The sequence below is a fragment of the Crinia signifera genome, chromosome 1, assembly GCF_055691185.1.
Source record: "Crinia signifera chromosome 1, ASM5569118v1, whole genome shotgun sequence".
NCBI lineage: Eukaryota > Metazoa > Chordata > Amphibia > Anura > Myobatrachidae > Crinia > Crinia signifera.
The window spans coordinates 154,181,471-154,202,437 of NC_139217.1; the positions used below are offsets into that span (position 1 = coordinate 154,181,471).

At 43.6% G+C, this 20,967-nt stretch overlaps 1 protein-coding gene across 1 annotated transcript in view; it reads right to left on the minus strand.

Annotated features, from left to right (window-relative positions):
- The window catches only part of TMPRSS9 (transmembrane serine protease 9), a 117,628-nt gene that overhangs the window by 31,021 nt on the left and 65,640 nt on the right, over positions 1–20,967 (minus strand). Inside the window, exons 6-10 of the mRNA XM_083174840.1 lie at positions 13,247–13,288; positions 11,216–11,329; positions 10,617–10,788; positions 9,845–10,119; positions 7,075–7,211 (exon numbers count right to left, since the gene is read on the minus strand). Of these exons, the coding sequence (XP_083030966.1) occupies positions 7,075–7,211; positions 9,845–10,119; positions 10,617–10,788; positions 11,216–11,329; positions 13,247–13,288 (740 nt within the window). The remainder of the gene's footprint in view (positions 1–7,074; positions 7,212–9,844; positions 10,120–10,616; positions 10,789–11,215; positions 11,330–13,246; positions 13,289–20,967) is intronic.

The following is a 20,967-nucleotide window of genomic DNA, read 5'->3' on the forward strand; positions in this document are numbered from 1 at the left end:
CTGTCATTTAGGCCACGTACATTCCAATATACAATTTTTACCATTTTTCTGCTTTTTTTTTCCTTCTTTTCCTAGGTTTTTTCTTATCTTGATCAATTTTCAGGACATTTTTAGGCAGACGACAATATACATTTTTAGACAATTCTCTACCATACCCCTTCCCTCCCTCCTCCCTGTATACCACCCTCTCTGCAGTATACCTTTTACCCATACCCCACCCCCCAATCCCCCCTACACACAAACAATCACTACAAACACTTGGGGCAATATAACCTCCTGATGATCACTCTCTTGAGTGAGCCCACTGACATATTCATTTCTCATATTAATAATACATTGGGAGAGAGAGACGAGAAAGAGAAAAAAAAAAAAATAAATAAAAAAAAAAAAAAAAAAATAAAAAAAAAAAAAAAAGAGGGAAAAAAATAAAAAAAATAAAAAAAAAAATAGGGAAAAAATTAAAAAAAAACTAATAAAAAAAAAAAAAAAACCATCGTCCATTGGTGGACCTGATATATATTTCTTTTCTACATCTTATTTTGGCAGTAATGCATTTTTAATTCGTTATTTCCCCTCCTTAGGTCTATAACTGTCCAGCCAACCAGTCACATCCTCTGGACTGCTGAAAAACTTCGTTTGTCCTTCCACAATAATCCTCAACTTTGCAGGGAACATCATTGAGTATTCAATATTATACTCTCTTAGCCTTTTCTTTATATTCACATATTTCAATCTTTCTTTTTGCACTTCCCTAGCAAAGTCCGGGAAAATCATCACATTGCACCCTTCTACAACCAAATTCTGGCCTCTGGATTTACGGATTATAATGTCCCGGTCCTTGCTGGGGCTCCTGGTGGTTGGGGTTTCATAGGCACCCGATGTGCTCTTTCCACACAAAATTGTAGCGAGAGAGTCTCCTTACCGAGCTGGGCTATCAGCCATTTTTCTAGCCACATCTCCGGGTTGGGGCCCTCTATTTTTTCGGGTATACCAATTAGCCTGATATTATTGCGCCGTAGGCGCCCCTCCATTTCCGCCATCTGACTCTGAACCAATGCCACTGAGCCAGTTAATTTTTTAATCTGTTCCACCATAGGGCCCTGTATGTCTTCCACCTGGGATATTCTATCTTCCGTCTCCTTAATTCGGGTCTGCATGTTTTGGACTGATTGTCTTAGAAGTACAATTTCAGTTTGGGTCTGCTCAATTTTACCACTTAACCTTTCCTCACTGCCATTGATAGCTTCCAGTAGCTTTTGGACTGAGGCTTCTGGGACCGGATCTACAACCATTGATTTTGACATCAGGGATTTATTTGGGGACAGGGACTCACGGGGTTCCATATTAGGGGGTTTAGGCTGGTTGCTGGTATTTCTTGCAAACTTTTCTAGTTTTGCAGCAGCCGCAGTTTGCCCAGTCTTGCCCATAGTTCTAGTGTTATATTTGGAAAACAGCTTGCCTTCCCCCCGTGTTTTCTCCCCTGTTCCCCTGGTTTGTACAGGTTTTGTGTGTTTGTGCCCCGGTACCTTGAAGCCACCTCTGGCTATCCGTCACTCCACCGGACTCAGGGTCCTTCTCTTTTGTGTAAGAACAGTCCACTGGGGGAACCTTCACCCCACTAAATGACTCTAGGAGCAGCTGGGCTATCGACCTGGACCGCAGGACAACCACTCATGAGACTACTGGCAACAGTCCACCGGTCTCTCCCACCCAGCCACTGCGTGCACCGTGGCGGCGGGTAAGTCAGCCACTGTCTCCCTCTGTCTGCCGGGTCTCTCCAGCTCGCCGTCTATCTATGACGAGGTTCCGGCTCTCCGCCCGCTGCCTGCGTCTCTCCACACCGCCCCGTCCAACTGCAGCAGGGCTCCTGCTCACCACGCGCTGTCCGCGTCTCTCAGCATAGACGTCACACACCGTCACCTCTCCGCGTCCGCACACCCGGTCCACAGGACACAAGGACACTCGGGCTGTCAGGCGGTGTCGGAGCCTCCGTCTCCGTCTCAGCTTCGCAGCACTCCCCACTCTCCAACCTCCAATACGTAAGCTTCTTTTAGTTATAGACCTGGCTCTGCACGTACTTCAGTCGACCATATGCACGGTGGTACTTTCTCTCCCGCTGTTACTTCACACACAGCATGTCAGCGGGCTCACAGGCTCCCGCCCTACACAGAGACTTCCGTGATCACGCCCCTCATCCCCTGCAATGCTTACCCTAGCATTCGAAACAGTGCTTGGTATTACTGCAGAACGTTTGTTTTGTTTGGTCTGAAGTTAATCATTTAGATCCACACATTAAATCCTGCAGTAGTTGCCAGACCATGGGCACAGCTATTTTTTGCTCTCTAGTTAATGAAGCGACATAAATTGAAAATATAAAAATGGCTATATATAGGCGTACCATACTATCCCTTTGAAATGGGGCACTCATGAAATACACAGGTTCTGTGGCTGGCTAACTTCAAGCCTTTTACGTGAGTTTTAATTAGCTTCATAACCTGCATAATTAATGAGTGTCCCATTACAAAGTGATATAGTGTGTACACACGGTGCGATGTGGCTTCCGATGTGCCGATATAGTGAACATCTGAAGCCATATTGCATGCTGATTGTGTGCATTTTTAGGGCTTGCGAGCCCGATGCGCTGCCGATGCGCGCTCCCGTGTGAGTGCAAATCGGCAGCCAAATAGAGAGGGCAGGCAAGACTATATAGTGCAGATCTGCACTATATAGTCTAAATTGTCCCTCTGCAGCATGCCGTGCTATGCGAGTCCCGAAGCGATCTGATCATATCGGGACTCGCATATCGCGGCATATCTACCGTGTGTACACACCTATAGTAAGACTAGCTATATATTATCTTGAAAATGTGTTTGCATTTTTTTTGCATCCAGTCATCGGAGGATTTCTATTTTGATCAATGTGTTATATGCTTAAATCTTATTTTCCCTATTCATCTGAAAGTAAATGTGGAGAACTACCAGCGCTGGCTTTAGTGTTCACAGCCCAGTGCACAGAAGGATCATGGCTCCAGGGCAGCCCCTGCTTGTCTTACAGTTCCATTCACACCTAGTCCTGCAGCCGCTGGCTGACTATACAAACCACTTCTTGTGCTTCTACATTAACGACTGCGTCTCTCACATATCACTCTCAACCCTTTTGTATTGATTGTCACATATTTCTGAATGCATTTAATTCAGGACCATTGGAGTACAGGGATAGGAAATAGTTCCCTCAACCTCTCTCCATAAATTCAAGGGCACCCATGTCTAAAAGAAGTTCCTTCTTAGCAGTGTCAGTTTTTCACTTCTGCTTTGCTCCTGGAAAAATTTTGGTGAAGTCATTTTGACCTTTGTAAAAAAATGTCTAGCATTGAGTATGCAGTACACCCAGGGCCGTCGAGGGGGTGGGGAAGGGGGTACTTTTGACTTTTGATGGAGGGGCCCAGGTCCTGCACACCCCTCCCCCGCTACAATGGCCAGGCAGTGGGAGTAGAGGACAGGCTGCAGCACTAGCCTGTCTTCTCTATTAGAGCGGGTGTTGCACTGCCAGGTGCCATTACGGGTCAGTGACCCACACCCCTGTTAATTTCTCGGGGGGGGGTTGCCGGGGCCAGTGGCGCTGACGGCGGGCCTGAGTACACCCAGCTATTACAACTAATGCACATTACCTAGCAAAACAAAATTAATATTTTTGTTTTTTATTCTGGATTTCAGTGTAATACACACAAAAGTAGAACAATACACAGCACAATAATACTAATAAATGTTATATAAAGTTTGTGTAACAAATTTCGGTATTGTTTGGCTTCAGCCTCAGAGGAGGGAACCAAAAATGTAATTGTAATTTTTGGGTCCCAAGGCAGTTGCCCTTGAAGCCTAGGTCTAAAGCTGGGCCTGCCCCTTAGTAGCTTTTGTATGGTGATCAGCCGTGATCTACAGACAATATTACCCATCTTTACGGAAAACAGGATTTTTCTATATGGGTGGTAGAGCACTATTTGTCTGATTATGACCATAATTGTAAATGTACACATGGTGGCACCCACATTTTAAAGAGAAATGTTCTTTCAAATGCTAGATGCTAGATCCAAAGCAGCAATTTGTTTTAAGGCAAAATCAACCTGCAGCACACATCAGGAGACCCAGCACTGCTGGAAGATTCCAAGGGGCTGAGAAGAGAGCTTCATTCACTTCCCTGCTCCGGGGACTGCTGATACCCAGGGCGGTGGTCGTCTGTATTTGAATTGAGCTTTAGTTCATCACATGGATTCTCTGCTGGTACTCTATTATGATAATAATGTGCAAAGTTGGTTGGTTGGGAATGAGACTATCGCTATTTTGGCGCACCATGCCAGTGTTTTCATTTTTGGGCTATATGGAAAGGTGTTTCTTTGGATCAGCTTTGACAGGTAAATGCCTGGTGCGTTGTACATGGTTCACTACGTTTTCTTGTTTTCTGGTACTACCATGTTCGGTTTGTCTTAAAGCACTCCTCCCTGGGGGAGGGTTTTAAACATCTCATGGGGAGTTGTGTCACCCAGATAGTGAAATCATTGTCTCTGGATCCATCTGGAGGACACAATTTACCCACCCTTGAGGTAAAAATTGTTTTGGGATGCTTTTTAAGTTGTTTTGAAGGCCATGGAATGAAGAAGGAAGGATCTTCTGTATATTCTCAGATACCAACTGGGATATTTCATTAGACCAATGTCTTTCTAGATCAATCAGTAGGAAATTATTGCTTGCTAAAAGTGATATGGAAAAATTTTCATCTTACAAGATGACCCAATCCCTATTACATTGTAATTTTATATAGAGAGAAAATTTATTTTTCGAATGGACTTGGTGGCGACTATGTTTGATATGGAGAAGACTGCCTCTTCCTTTTTTGACACTTGGGGAAGTTCCATTGCACAATTGCTAACCTCAGAGCAAAGCCAGGTTTATAATATCATATGTCTGACCCAGAGGTATGACACTTTCATTGTTCTGTATGATTCTCCCATTACGTCCTGTTCTTAATTATATTTAATTTACATTAATATTCAAGCATTATGTATGTGTTGAACTCCACTTGCTACAAAAGTACTGCCCTACTAGTGAGGGAGATGGACGGCTTTCCAATGCGATGATGGCAATACCAGCAGATGAACAGCTTTCCCGGTGATGATGCATCACCGTTCATCGCCAGGCCATACACACTGGCCGGCTTTGAGCTGAAAGCCGCACAAAACATCAAGTTTGAACGGCTTTCAGCTCAAAATTGCTCAGTGTGTATGGGCCTTAAGGGAGTCCTTTATCAGTGTTTGCACTTATTTGAATCACAGTGAACTGAATATAGTCTGATTGCGTGCTACCCTTAGTTGCATTTTTATTGCACACTTACCTAGGAGTCACACATGATTGTGGACAATTATTGTAAAGGTAACAGAATAATAATACCTAAAAGGCAAAGAAGAGGGCTGGGTACAATTTACTTGTTTTTCTTGTGACAAATCTGTTGGATGCACACTTATTGTTGCATGGTATAAGATGTCTGCTGTTGTCATTGGTTGGTTGACTGTGTGTATCTATCTAGCATTTAACCTCTCTGTTGGTGGGATGTTTCATATCTTTCATATAGTATTCTATGCTGTATATTCTATCCCTTATTTCATGAATACCAATTTTTATTAACGCTGTATGCATGAATAATTAATTGAGGGAAAGCTCTTTTGATAAAAGCTGTCTAGTGAAGAGAGGACGTCCGGACCTGGGGTGAAATGTAATAGGATGAGAGATTCAGAAAGTGAGAGATTTGGTAAGAAATCTCCAGTTTTTTTAAAGTGGCAATCATTTACACAGCAAAACCAGTGTGATTTTGCTGTGTCAATGATTGCCACTTTAAAAAAACTGGAGATTTCTTACCAAATCTCTCACTTTCTGAATCTCTCATCCTATTACATTTCACCCCTGGAGTCCTATTGAGTATGTGCAGCCACAAGCCTGAACATACACAAGCTGTGGGTGATTTAACCGAAATCGGTACTTATATGTTAGTTTTTCACCCACTATAGTTAGTACGCTCATACCCCCACTATCCATGTCGGCATGGAGTTGATTTTATGTAGTGTGGCGAGCGCAGCGAGGGGACGCGGAAAACTAAGCAAATAGCTTAGTGGTCGCCAAACTAACATATAAGTACCCCAAAATCTATTAGTACTTGCATTATTGGAGATCTATTAGAGACTCTTGATTCATTTGGGTCTTTCTTGGCTAAAGAATAAGTGGAAAAACCACCTAACTTGCATTAGTGCACCATGGTCAACCATAAAACAATGCCTTTAATACCCTTTTCAAATCGCAAACATGAGTCGAACACATGGCCCATTATACAGAGAGAGACCCAGGTTTAACTCTTCTTATACCCCGTGTTAAATTGCCGGGGTGCTCGACCCGGGTAATAAGCTTTGGTCGTTTCACACTGCACCTTGACCTGGGTGCAGGGCCGACACCACCATTAGGCAGCTTTAGGCATTTGCCTAGGGTGCCGACCACTGGAGGGTGGCAGTTTGGAGCAGGCCCCCCCTGGGTGGAGGTCAGTGCAAGCCGCAACTCTCTCCCCCCGGAGCATCACCCCCGTGGAATGACTTGCTGCATCACCCGCGCACCTCCCCCCCCTATCTTCAGCAGAGAACCTGGATCAGAGCAGCAAGGACGCAGGGATAAGTTTCCCGCAGATCTCTACATGATCACCCGGCAAACGCGCCCTGCCCCCCTCCCCCCTACCCATGGAGCGCCGCGGCCGAATAATCTAGGTCCCTCCCAAACCGCAGCACCCCCCAAATCCCCCCCGCCACCCGTGGAGCGTCGTGGAGGCGTGAACACGTTTGTCCTCCCTGCCTGGGGCGCTCCAGTGCCTTGCACCGGCCCTGCCCGGGTCATTACGTCAGCAACCCGGCACTATCCTGGGTCCAGGGTGTGGTGTGAAGGAGGACTCTACAATGTATTTGCAATGTAGAGTAAATACTCTTATTGTTTAGCTCCAGTTTAACCACACAATCACCAGTTTAGACAAGAAGATGCATTTGATTACCTGGCATGAATCAATCTTGCCCTCCAAATAGCCTGCACATACCATCCTGTCAGTTACCACGTTGCTGTATAAACTGTTGCAGAGTGATTGATCCATAAGGGCCACTGTAGCTTTCTGTAAAACTTCAGGTTTCACTACTGAAATTGGGGAGAAAAAAACATAGGAACCCATCGTTAGCGGATGCATTTGCCTGTAATTGGTGGGCAGTGTAAATGCTGGGTTCCTGACACGCTAGTGACAAGTTTGAATGTTAGTTTTGCCTGCTTACCCTGGCTTAAACACATGTCCTATTAAACAACTGAAAAGCATAAGGAGAAAAAGAAGCCAATGTTAAACAAGTAATAATAATAATATTCACACTTATTCTACAGTTATATATAGTATCTTACATGCAAAATCTAAATTGCACTTGTCATCTGATAAACACCATTCAATCTTAATGTGTATTGCCTTACATTCTTTCCTTCTCCGCTTCTTCATCTTTATGTTTTTCTTGATGGGATTTCAATTGTTGCATCCTATTAACGCTAGTGGCTTGATTTGACTTATATGTCTTTATCTATATGTATTTATGTATTTCTGCTTTCAATAAAGTTTTTTTGTTTTGTTTGTTTGTAACAAAATGTTTTATTTAAAATAGTATGAATTAAAAATGTATTATTACTAGAAGATTGTGTGATGGAAATTATTTGATTTTATTAACATTTGATTCTTCTCCCCAAAGCATTTATCAATGTGAGCTGAGCCTGTGTCCTGTCTCTGATTCTCATAGACATAACTGACATTATAGGGGAATTACCAGCAGGAAACACAGGATTCAGATTCAAAATTAGAATTCATTTAGGGGGTTATTTAGCAAAGCATGGTGAGTGGTAAAATGGAGAGAAATAAAGCACTAACTAGTCAGCTTCTGACTTTTTTTAAACACAGCCTGTAAAATGAGAGTTAAGGTCAATACACACTGGGCGATTATGCCCAGCGTGTATGGACAGCAATGATGACACACTGAGTGGCTTTCCCCCTGCCCGGCGCTGACGGAGGGGGGAGGACGGCTTTGCATAGCGCAGAGCAATGCAAAGCCATCCTCAACGGCGCTCATTTGCTGGTATAACCAGCAGATGAGCAGCTTTCCCAGCGATGATGCGGGAGCGTGCAGCAGCACTCACCGCTCATCGCCGGGCCATACACACTGGGCGGCTTTGAGCTGAAAGCCGCTCAAACAGGCTGTTTTGAGCGGCTTTCAACTCAAAGTCGCCCAGTGTGTGTGGGCCTTTAGAAGCTGATTAGTGCTTTATGGGGGGGATTCAGTCTCTGGAAAGTCAGAAACTTTGGAATTTTTTTGACAATTCTCAGTCAAATTTACATTCGATCTATTCAATCTAAGTGCTGAATTTTCGTCTGTCAGAAGAAGCGGAACAGTCGGAAAACACGTGGATCGGCAAATTACTCACTGATCCGTGTGTTTTAGTCAAATACGCATCTGTTTTCGACTATTTTTAGCAGATGCAGATTCGACTTTAAAGAAAGTTGAATCTGCATCAGCAGAAAAGCCACCCAAAAAAAGCTGTAGTGAATAGGTATGTCCAAATTTTTCGGCTACCCAAGATTGAATACCCCCTTTACTGTATCTGTCCATGCTTTGATAATCTCCCACTAAAGTATGAAATGTATCAGGAATTAATGGCAACTTTGGCATATAGGTAACAGTGCTTATATGTTATTGCATGGGTTTTCACACTTGGGGGCAGATTTATTAAGCTCGGTGAAGTGATAAACTGTCTGTTTTTTATCACCGGCCAATCAGCTCCTACCTCTGAAGTTACAGGCTTGGTTTGAAAAATGTCAGGTAGGAGCTGATTGGCCGGTGATAAAAAAAACAGACACCTTATCAGTTCACCGAGCTTAATAAATCTGCCCATAAGTAACTAATGAGTACACCTGTGCACCTATGTTATTTGTAGTCCTGAGGACCATGTTTGAATGGGTACGGGACATTGGGTCTACCCAATTTATGTCGACATGCATTGGCTCGGCCACTAAAGGTCGACATGCCCTAGGAAGACACCTGAAACAGGTCAACCGGGTCGGAAAGGTCGACACAAGCATTAGGTCGACAATGGAAAGGTCGACATGATGTCACGTTTTTGCCCCGAATGCTGACACAGTCGACATGAACACTGTCTACGTGTACTGCGTGCACTCGCCATGCTTCGGGGGACACACCGTAGTGGATGGTAGGGTATGAAATACCGCATGTCAGCTCAAAAAAATATGACAAACTCATTTTGACTGTCGATCTTCCCATCCCCTAATACTTGTGTCAACCATCCAACCCTGTTGACCTTAGCAATATTGACTATTTCAGGTGTTGACCTAAGGCCTGTCGACCCAATGCATGACGACCTTAATATGGGTCGACCAAATGACCGTATCCCATTTGAATACCACTGTGTGTCAGCATGAACACCAGAGTGGCCTGAAATTCATTGAGCAGCTGCAAACAGCCAGAGCCTTCAGTAGCAGCTCCAGGGGGCTGCCGCAGAAGCCAGTGGCTGCCCCTTCTGTGGCAAGTATTTCCCGGGCAGGACAAACCTGCCCTGTCCCAGGAAAAAACACCACTCAAGCGGTTAGACATTGTACTACATTATAGATGCAGTTCAAGCTATTAAAAGTCAATGGTTAATTAATAAATGACATATTCAACACCTTTGAGCACTCGGACTAATGTTTTAATTCTTTGCTTTACTCAGTAGCACTGTGGATATCTTACAGTTATCCTCTTTGAGGTATCCCCATCCAGTGATGATGCACTTCTTGCCCATAGGGAAGACATGAGTGGGCGCTGGCAGGCAGATTGGTTGGGTGTATTTGTTGAATCGTAGTTCAGAGTCCAGTTCCAGTACAGCCACATCATAATCTGCTGTGTCTGGGTCGTATGACGGGTGCTTAACAATGCTTTTAATGGATGCTTTTACCGTGTTGCTGTCTGTTCCACTCAGAGACGTAGATCCAATGTAAGCCAACCATACCGCTGGATCCTGAAAACTGGCAAATACCCAAAGATTTACAAACAATGCATGTTTAGTTACATAAGTGAACAGAACAGCCACATCCATGCAGAATAGCACACAGGGAACATGCCAGAGACGTTTAATCAGGATAAATGTAATATTAGGGGCACATGTGGTTGTGATATGTCTGTCGCAGAGAGTGAAATACATGGACATAAAACGCAGAATAAAAACATATATAAAACAGCACAAATATTGGGGTAAAATTATTAAACTTCTAAAAATTAAAACAATTCGATTTTGTTTATCATTTTCTAGGATGCAGAAAGAATTTCAGGAGTGGAAGTAGTGATTATTCATGATAATTCTAGAGCACAATCGATAGGTGAACCGAGAGCATTATGGTATAGTGAAGGAGATACTATACCTTAGTAATGTAGCAGGTGCTTTCCTAGAAGAGGGCTATTGGAAAGTATATAATGGTAATAGGATACAGCTGATATACGTTGTAATACGTTCAACTATACTTACTCATTGAAGCAATGGGCTGCGGAGACCAGCCACTTGCCACTTATGATGGTGGCTCCACAGAAGTGCTCATTGTTCTCCCTTAGACTGACCTGCCATGGGAATTCTCCCTTGGATGCATCTGATCCACCAACTATTCTGTTGGACTTTTTTATTGCAGGTCGAGTACCACAGTCTGTAGAGTGAGCAATAAATAAGGGACAGAAGTAGAAGCTTATAGTGAGGGATACATTTACTAAGGTGGGAGTATTATTGAAGATGAGATGTTGCCAATAACAACCAATCAGATCCTATCTATTATCTTCTAAACGGTGCTAAATAAATAAGTAGAATTTGATTGGCTGCTATGGTGAACATCCCATCTTCAATAGAACTCCCAGTTTACCTCTGAGAATCCTAACACTCATTATAATCATTGCAGAAATTAGCAAGTAAAAGAAATAAGAAATTACAATTGATGATTAGCACATGTCAGATATACATGAATGCATGTTTTATAAGCAGGTTTTGAGTTTGCTTAAGAATAAAAGCAGCATCATTTGTTACTCAGAGTATTGCAATGCTTGTGCAGGAGTTTTCTCTGGGCTTCCTGTGAGACTCACTACAAATCTTCTCATCTGATCCATCTTTGCAGTCGCGGACATTATCACATTCTGGGTTCTGCTTGGTGATGCACTGGCTGTTCTTGCAGGAAAATACTTGAGAAGGGCAACTCCCTGTGGAAGCAGCAAGCGGGGAACCGTAACTATATATAACCAATGACTGGGACATCTGCTGGGAACTTTATACAAAGAAAATAGATAATGAGGAGAAAAGGAGTGTGATAGGACATAGTGATTGCACCAGTGTGGGCCAGAAGAGTGAAAACAAAAACCCAGGAATTTAGGAAGTATAAGAATGACAGCTCTAATATCCAATTCAGGTTTTGTACAGCCAGCTTCAGCCACACAATGGGGCTAATTTAGATGTAGTTAGAGCAGTTGGATATACATCCTATTTAGTAAATGTTGCGGCTGACAGGACATACATATGACCCAGTAGGGCAGGAGGAGCATAAAAGTAGCCAAGAGGACACACAAGGTGTACATACTAGAGTGCTCAGACCCTACCGCTCATTTGAAAATCTTCTGATAAATGGACCTGGCAATTTATGAAGGAGTCTAAGCACAAGACTGCCCAGACTCCTCTGTGCATGCGCAGATCTCTGGAAAAATGGCGTGGCGGCCATTTTTCTGGCCATTTGCGAAGTGGTGCAGCCACCATCGCTGGACTCCAGAGGGTAAGTATAAAAAAAAAATGAGTGCGGTGTGGCTCCCCTTGGGATTTCAGGGGCCCATGTGACACTGTGCACACTGCACCCATTATAAATATGCCCCTGGGGAGGGGGTTCTAATTACCCAGGCCCAGGTCTGATGGAGGGGCCCAGTGAGATGTCTGTGTCCCTGCTTGGAGAAAGAGCTGAAGTAGGTGATAAAGAAAATTGAGGAGCGCTAGGGGTTAAAGAGGAAGATGTTAGTAAGAGGTGCAGCAGATAGGTGAGGGAAGCAGTGAGAAAAGCAGGGGCTGAGAGAGAATAAGGGTCTGAAAGTGTAGCAAAGAGGAGGTTGCTGGTGGGGAAGGGGGGGGGGGTGATTAAGGGAGAGAGACACATGTAACCAGACACAAAGCATGTTGGGAATAAGAGGGGTACCTAGTAGGAGCTCAATGGAATATGCTGTGCTATATAAGAAACTTAATACATAAATAAATAAGATGGGAGGGCTGCTTAAATTATATTTCCATACCTCCAATTCTCATTTGCATACTGCCTGGAAGCAAATCTGCAGTAGCAACACCACACAGCTGACAGAGTAATTGTACTATCCTCCCCCCTCTCCCCCACCATGTGCCCGTTTATCCATCTGTCTGTCTGTCTATGCACCCCCATTGGTCTGTCCATGTATGTCCCCATCTGTCTGTAGAGGGAAAGCCCATCAGTCTTACTCCCCATCTGCCTATCTGTGCACCCATATGGTGCCGTCTATGCCACCCTATCCTGTGCTATAGGGTCTCTTCTGCTCACAGCCCCTATCTCTCTCACCTCATCTGACATCATCTCCCTCTCTCTCCTTGACACCCACACTCCCTACCTGTCTCTTCCTCTTGCTCCCTCTGACACTTTCTTCAGTCTTCCACCCATGCTCCCTTTTCTCTCTCCCATCCTTATCTGACAAATCTGTCTCACTCCTGCTCATACCCCTCCCTCTCTTTGAATTGTAGTGACAATGGTGGTGGTGGTGGCTTTCTAGATTTTGCTATGGGGCCCACAAAGTTATAGTTTCGCCCCAGTCCCTCACCCTAAATGGTTGCAACATGCCTCCATGTTTACAAATGGAGGATATTGCGGTCCCCTTCCCACGTGTTGCACAATCCATGCCTGCACACGTCAAACGGTCCCGCGCTGTTTCACAGTGCTGAAAATCAGTTCTTTATGCGTCAGGATGCAGACCCTTCAGGATCTGAATTAGCCCCAATGTGAGCTGTTTACTTGTGTCTGATATTAAATGCTGACAATTCAGAATGATTATCGCTAAAGAATCAGGCAAATAAGTTGTTTGTTTAAACCAGACATAAAGGAAAACATCATATCTTACCTGATTTCAGACCTACAGAGTAGAATGATATCCCTTTATTATCTGTATTAATGAAAATGTGAAAAAGATCAATATTACCATAGATGAATACAAGTTATTATGCAAATACTTAAGGGAAAAGAATAATATGATGCAATAAACAAAGTTTGTCTGACAATTGCGCAAACATTTCCCACTTTTTGGTACATTTCTGGTCCCGGTTGATAGATCGACAGTGTCTAGATGGACAGTCAATAGGTCTACCCCAACAGGTCAACATGCAACAGGTCAACAGGGTCAAAATGTCAACATGAATAAGGTAGACACATGACAAGGTGGACATGAGTTCTTCATGATTTTTTTTTTTTAACAACTTGTTCTTACTTCACAATCCGTGTCAGCATGGAGGGAGAATATAAGTGTGCCGAGCCCGAAGCATGGTGAGCACATAAATTACACTAATTGAAGGTCCATGTCAAAATTGAGAACAAAATAAGTGGAAAAACTCATGTCAACTTTTTTCATGTTGACATTTGACACTGTCAACATTTTGACCTATCGCATTTGGACCTTTTGGGGTAGACTTATTGACTGTCTATCTAGACACTCTCTATCTAATTATCCGCACCGTCCTATGTCCCACCCCAGGCCTCAACACCAACTTATTTGAGTGACATCTATATCCAGATTTATACCATATCCGTTAATAAGGAAGTGTGAAAATGTGGTCCTGCAACACTTCTTCCTGTACACTAGTGCTTCTTTTGGTCTGACTAGTGCAGAGGTTCACAACCACTGTCCTCAAGGCACACTAACAGTCCAGGTTTAAAGCATAGTCATACGATACTTGAGCACATGTGGATTAATAAGGGACACTACACCTGAGGTTGGACTAAAGAGGCATATGTGACCATTACCTTGGAGACCCGGGACCTCCTAAGGAAAAAAAAATTGAGTACCTTTACATAGCCTTGATTATAAGGTCACATGTGGTATTATGACCCTTATTTCTTTTTATTGTTGTCGATTGTTATATGAATAAATACTTGTTTTACATGTGGAGCATATCCATGTCCAAGGTATTTGAGGATCAATGGGACAACAATTAAGCAATCAACGATTGAGGAGTTTGTGCTGTTTATCTTGTGGCCTAAGCTAGTGCCCTTTTCCGGTACGGAGTTTATACATTAAATGTGTACATTTTTGGATATGTAACTCTTATCAGATTGTCTGCACAATGAGAAGGGCATTTTGTTTATCTTCTTTTTGAGGTCTATGAAATCTACAGGATATTGAATACAAAGGATCATCATTGAAGTTGTGAATTGAATATCCTAAGTGGGAGTGCTTCATCTGACTTCTTTTTTGTATGACTGTATTGGAATAGTTGGTGACTATTCTTCAGATAGAACCGCACCCTTTGTTTGGAGCGCGGGTTTTCTATTTATATTTGTATAAATGTGCAGTTGGATTTGCTATCACTGCTGCTTACTGGATAACCCTTTCCCCCCTTAGTTGGGCCCTGATCAGTGTCAGGATTTTGGCATCCCCTGCAAACAATACATTTCAGCCCTATTTCTCATACTTTATAAAGGAACAGTGGTCTCATAAGAATGGGCTGCGGTTACACAGTAGTACTCAAAATTCTAATTATGCTATAAAAGTCAAAGGGGAATCCAGCCCATTTCTCAATGTCTTATGGAGAAGATAATTCGTAGGAGAATTGCTGTCATGCCAAAGTCCGAATTCAAGGGTAGTATGGGCAACAAGCAGGTGCTACAGCATAACGAAGCAATGAAGCATATGAATCTGCATTTTGATCTGTCATAAATACAGATTCATATGCTTCATTATGGTTTGGAGAACCTAAACATATCTAGTGAGATGCATTCGATGAGATTCAAAATAATACTCATCGAATGCATCTCACTAGATATGTTTAGGTTCTCCATACTAATAAATAAGAGTAGTCTTGAGAGCCAGTCTTTGATATATGCCAGTCTTTGATATATGTGGATTTCGTATAGATTAGTATTACTGTTTTAGCAGCACTTGAGCACTTGGGTAGTTTCAAAATCCACAAACTGGGAGTTTCTGGTGCTTTACTCCCCACAAAAGCTGTGAATATGGCACTTACCTCCATGTTTGAAGGTTTTTAAATCAATCTCATAAATTAAAAAGTTAATCAGAAATAGATTTCCTACAGCTGTGCAGTACTACACCCAATCTCTGACACCTAAGGTTGCCACCTCAGTCATTATCGATTCCTGGAAATCCCCCCTTCTAACTAATGCCCCCAATGCCTATCAATTCTCGGCACGCAGCAGCTGTCGCAATGTTACCAAGGTAACCATAGACAAAATATCAATACACTGCGATATGATGGCTGTCATGATTATCGCTTTTAGTGTTTTTTACTGTTTGAAGTGTGTATTGATATTTTGTATATGGTTACCTAGGTAACATTGCGGCAGCTGCTGCGTGCCGCACATGTATGACGTCATGGTTAGCAGACTTCGTACGCCGAGTGGGAGGTACCCACAACGGCCTCGGGCGTCTCACAGTTAGGTTGTTTGGTATAAGGTATGTCACTTGGTTGTATTCTTTTGTACTTGAAAACAGTTGCAATATAACTGAATCATGTAACAGCATTTTTCCTTGAATCGTCTGTATTCTTTGGAGTGCCGCCCCTCCGTCTATGTATACATATATATACACACATATAATATATTTTCTCCAACAAATGGACTGGCTGTTTAAATTTACCTAAGGCCAGGCTGGCAGTGGCGGCAGGAGGACTGGACCAGAGAAGGTGCGTGAGAAAGGAGGCAGCTGGATGCAGGCTACAGGAGTCACGGCAACACCAGCGGTGGGTGGGTGGGCGGGTGGCGGCGGGCCTGCAGACAGGCTTGCGAGATGATGACATCATCTTGCATGGATTTGTTTCTACGGGGAGCTCTGCGGCAGCACACGGGCACGGGAGGCATTGACACTGGGGAGAGAGAGGCTCTGTGGAGGGCTGGACTGGACATTTTTTTAGACACCCAGATTCCAGAAGAATCCCGGAATCTGGGAGACTGGAAAAGCCTCCTGGAGGATTGCCACCAAAAATAGGAGAATCCCAGAAATCAGGGAGAGGTGGCAACCCTACTGACACCTCAGGGATGATGGAATTGGTCAAGTCCTTTTAAGAGGGAAAAAAGTCTAAACAATAGTAAATGTCTCCAAAACATGTTCTCTCCACCCATCTCTTTAAATAGTACAATTTTTCATGTTGTTTTTAATGTAGATGCACTCATATATTGATTAGTACTCAGCAAACAACACATCTGATCTATCCTAGTCTTCCCATAAGCCAGTGCATTTGGTGAAAGGTCTAGTGTTGCTACTACATCTTCTTGGGCCATTTATTACACACAATGGAGAAGGAATTTACTGAATGCTCAATTTGCTGTTCTCCTGATGCCCTCACAGAGGGTCTCATTCCCCCTCCCAAGTTTACTGTGGTGAACAAAATTACTTCCCCTGACTATAGTCTTGTTCCTTCATGTAATTCTAAACAAGTGCATGCTGGCATATTCTGTCTAGGTGACAAGCCTGTATAGGTATATGGTCAGCACAGAATATTTTCCCTTTAGGCGAGATATACTTTTGCCTAAGCTTAAACCTGTAAACGTCATACACACAACCTTCTGCTGTTCTTAGAAAGAGAGTTATTGTTCTCCCTTACACATTCCCCATGCAGACTGCTCCTTAATCATCTCTCTGTAATTTTTCTTCTCTTTTTTTTCAATATTTTTTCATTTACTTCAATCGTTCTTGGCATCTGTAAAAAGAATCTGCTACCTCTGCCATTGCTCGGATTACAGGGCAATGTTGGCAGACGTTCAACACCTTTGCTAGTCAGTCCAGCTCCTTCCATGCTTCTTTTGCAGGTTTTTTTTAACCCTGTTATAAAATGTTAAGGCTCATACACACTAGAAGATTTTCATTTCAAAAGACTTTGCCAAAATCTTTGATAGATATATCTGTCACCAAAGTAGTGCGTACACACTGAGATATTTTCCTCAAAGAACAAGATATTTTCAGGAGGAGAAATACTTTGCAGAAAATCTTTCATTATAAGGCTATTTACATAATGGGCGGGGTTTAGATTCCAAGCATCGGAGCAGGGTACATTTTATACAGTGCATTCCTGTTCTTGGGGCCTGATTCAGAACTGATCGCTGGGTGTATATTCAGAGCCCAGCGATCAAGTAAACGCCATGCAACCCGCCCATCTACACGGCTGCGATTTCATTTCCAGCTGTGCATTTTTTTTAAATTGGTGGGCAGTGGCGCTGGTAACGTATACATCGCTGCCCTGTGCCAGCGATGTATACGTTGCCTGCTCCGGTTTTTTACATTGGTGGGCAGTGATGCTGGTATACATCACGCAAGGCAGCGATGTATACGTTGACAGCTAATTTTTTGACTTTGGTGGGCAGTGGCGCTGGTAACGTATACATCGCTGCCCTGCGCCAGCAATGTATACTTTACCAGCTCATTTTTTTACATTGGTGGGCAGTGGAGCCACTAACATATATATTGCTGGCCTGTGCCAGTGATGTATACATTAGCAGCTCATTGTTTAACATTGGTAGTCAGTGGTTTGCTGGTAACTACCAGCATAATATCTAAAATATGGGTCCTCAAACTGCGGCCCTCCAGATGTTGTGAAACTACAAATCCCAGCATGCTTTGCCACAATTTTGCTATAAGGGAGTGTTAAAACTGTGGCAAGGCATGCTGGGATTTGTAGTTTCACAACATCTGGAGGGCCGCAGTTTGAGGACCCATGATCTAAAACATTGGTGGGCAGTGTTGTTAATATGTGCCTAGTCGCACATTTATTGGTGGCAGTGGACTCACTTATGGCACAGGGACAGCAGCACAGCACAGTAGATATGTGATGTAGAAGCTGCTGCTGCTTCTTCTCCTCCGCAGCGGCGCCTTGATAATTTAACAAGCAGCGGAAGGAGCAGGGCGGGCGGACGGAGCAGCAGCAGGGCGGACCGGACCGAGCAGCAGCCGGGCGGACGGGCGGGTAAGAGCGTGGGACTGGGGGAGGGAGCGGGGTGGGGGGAGGAAACAAGTTGCACTGAGATGAAGCTGGACGGGGACAGGGGGAGAGAGACAAGGGGACTAGGGGACCAGTGCCGCTGATCTTAAGCTGGACAGGGACAGGGTGGCGCGGCGCCGTTTAAGTAATGTGGATGGGAATCGGATAGCAGGACAGGGGACAGGGGGAGGGAGCAGGGGGAGAGAGGCTGGGCCAGCAGCATCTAATCTTTGGACCATCATCGCTCGCCACATACACACTGAGCGTTGATGGTTCCAAAATAAACCATTATCGTCAGGCATGCTGGTTTTACCAGCAGATCAACCACTTTCCTAGCGATGATGCGGGAGCGCGCATCATCGCTAGTGTGGGATCTCTGGCCCATACAGACTAGGCGATTTTCAACTGAAAATCGGTCAAAACACCCGTTTTGACCGATTTTCAACTGAAAATCGTTAAGTGTGTATGGGCCTTTACTATGATGGCAATCTGTAGGGAAATGCTTGGTTTTGTAGATTTGTATGAAATGAAATTGAGAACACTATGGGGCACATTAGTAAGCTCAGTGAAGTAATAAAGTGTCTCGTTTTTATCACGGGCCAATCAGCTCCTAACTGTGAAGTTACAGGCTTGGTTTGAAAAATGACAGGTAGGAGCTGATTGGCCGATGATAAAAACCAGACACTTTATCACTTCACCGAGCTTAATAAATCTACCCCTATAGGTGGTATGTACCAACCAATTGTGGTACATCCTGCTAACCATCGTGACAATGCTAATCACATATGTGATTAGTAACATAGAGGGCAGCTCTCCTGAGATGGCTGGTCCCTGGACTTCTGGGTCTACGTTGCAGAAAGAAGCCCATATGCTTCTGTAGGCTGCATCTGAGCCCTGGCGGCTTGGCTTTAGTACATTCGGAAATACAATAAAAATTTGGTTTTGGTGCATTTCTTCTTTAGTACATACCGCTCCTGAGAAAATCATAGCAAAGATCTAAACATTGGTATTTCCCTCACTAAAATCCAGAGCCGGCCCTAGCCTAAATGACGCCCTAGGCAAGATTTTGGCTGGTGCCCCCTAGCACCACCACTAGTTCCGCCTCTGACTCTGCTCCCCTTTCCCAGCACCATCAACCCTCATCATAGAAGTCATCATTTTGGTGCTCCTACCCGCAATATTTTAAATAGAAACAGTGCACACATTTGGTGTGCGGCCCAAACAGGGGTGTGTTCTTGCTGGGAAGGGGCATGGCCACACAATTTTACCCCCAGTTCAAATTATGCCACACAGTAGTGCAACTTTATTCACATTATATCATGCGATGGTGTCCTTTATTCACGTTACATCGCACTGTAGTACCACTTTACCTAGTTATATACATTACTCCTCACATTATTCCCTTAGAAAAAAATCCTGAGAAAATAGTGTATTTTAACCACCTCCATGGCCACACTGCAATTTAGCACAAAGCAGTGTGTGCTGGGCAGAGCAGAAGAGCTGATTAAGGGGAAGGGGCCGGGGCCCCAACTGGGCCCTCCCATCAGACTTTGGCCTGGGTAATTTGTACCCCCTACCCCTTTTTCTCGGCACCCCTGATAATACCACACAGTAATGCCCCTTATTAATGTCCTTATAACCATAATGCCCCTTACACATTATGCCAACCTTTATTAATGCCCTTCATACACATAATGACACACATAATGCCCCTTACACATATGTTGCACATTATTAATGCCCTTATACACATGACACACATAATGCCTGTTACACATATGTCGCACATTATTAATGCATTTATACATGACACACATAATGCCCCTTACACTTATGCGAACACTATTGCACAACCAACCCACCCGCAGACAGCACTCACACAGCCACTAACACTGTAACCTCTGCCTCTGCTTGGATACAGATGTTTCCGCATACATCTTGTCTCAATAGGCCATGCTGCTCCTGGCCAGTTCTGCTAACGTTGGGTGCATTTTTTGCTGAAAATTCGTCTTATTTGCATTGTTGGGACCAGCACACACAAGGGGCTTCTGATGATTAAAATGATATGCGGCATGCCTATATTTTATGTGCGACTGTGGCTGTACCTGCATATGGAATGCTATGTTACAGTGATTTCCATGAATACACTATTTCATATGCAAATACAGCCTCACTCACACACAGAATATAGGCATGCTGCATATCATTTTAATCAGCAGAAGCTGCTGATGCCCCTAGGCATTCCAAATGCCCTAGGCAATTGCCTAGCTTGCCTATGCCTAAGGCCGGCCCTGCTAAAATCAATTATGATGTTCATATATTTAATTGATCTGAAAAATCACAGGACCACCTCCTTATTAAGTATTATTGCTTTGGCTACTATTCTCTTGCATCACCGTTATATTTGTCCATCCTTTATCCATAGGGCTAAGTGATGTTCTATAAAATAGACAAACGAGCTACAACATGAGGAAAGTGTGAAACCTAATTTGTGACGGTAACTAGCAGAAAGTACAACCTAGACATCATGTGCAATCAGTGTAAAATCTACATTGATAATGTCATGTCATGATTTCATCCTATGAACGGTTTGCAGAGCAAGATGACAGAGAAGAAACATGTGCTGGCTTATGGGTGCAGT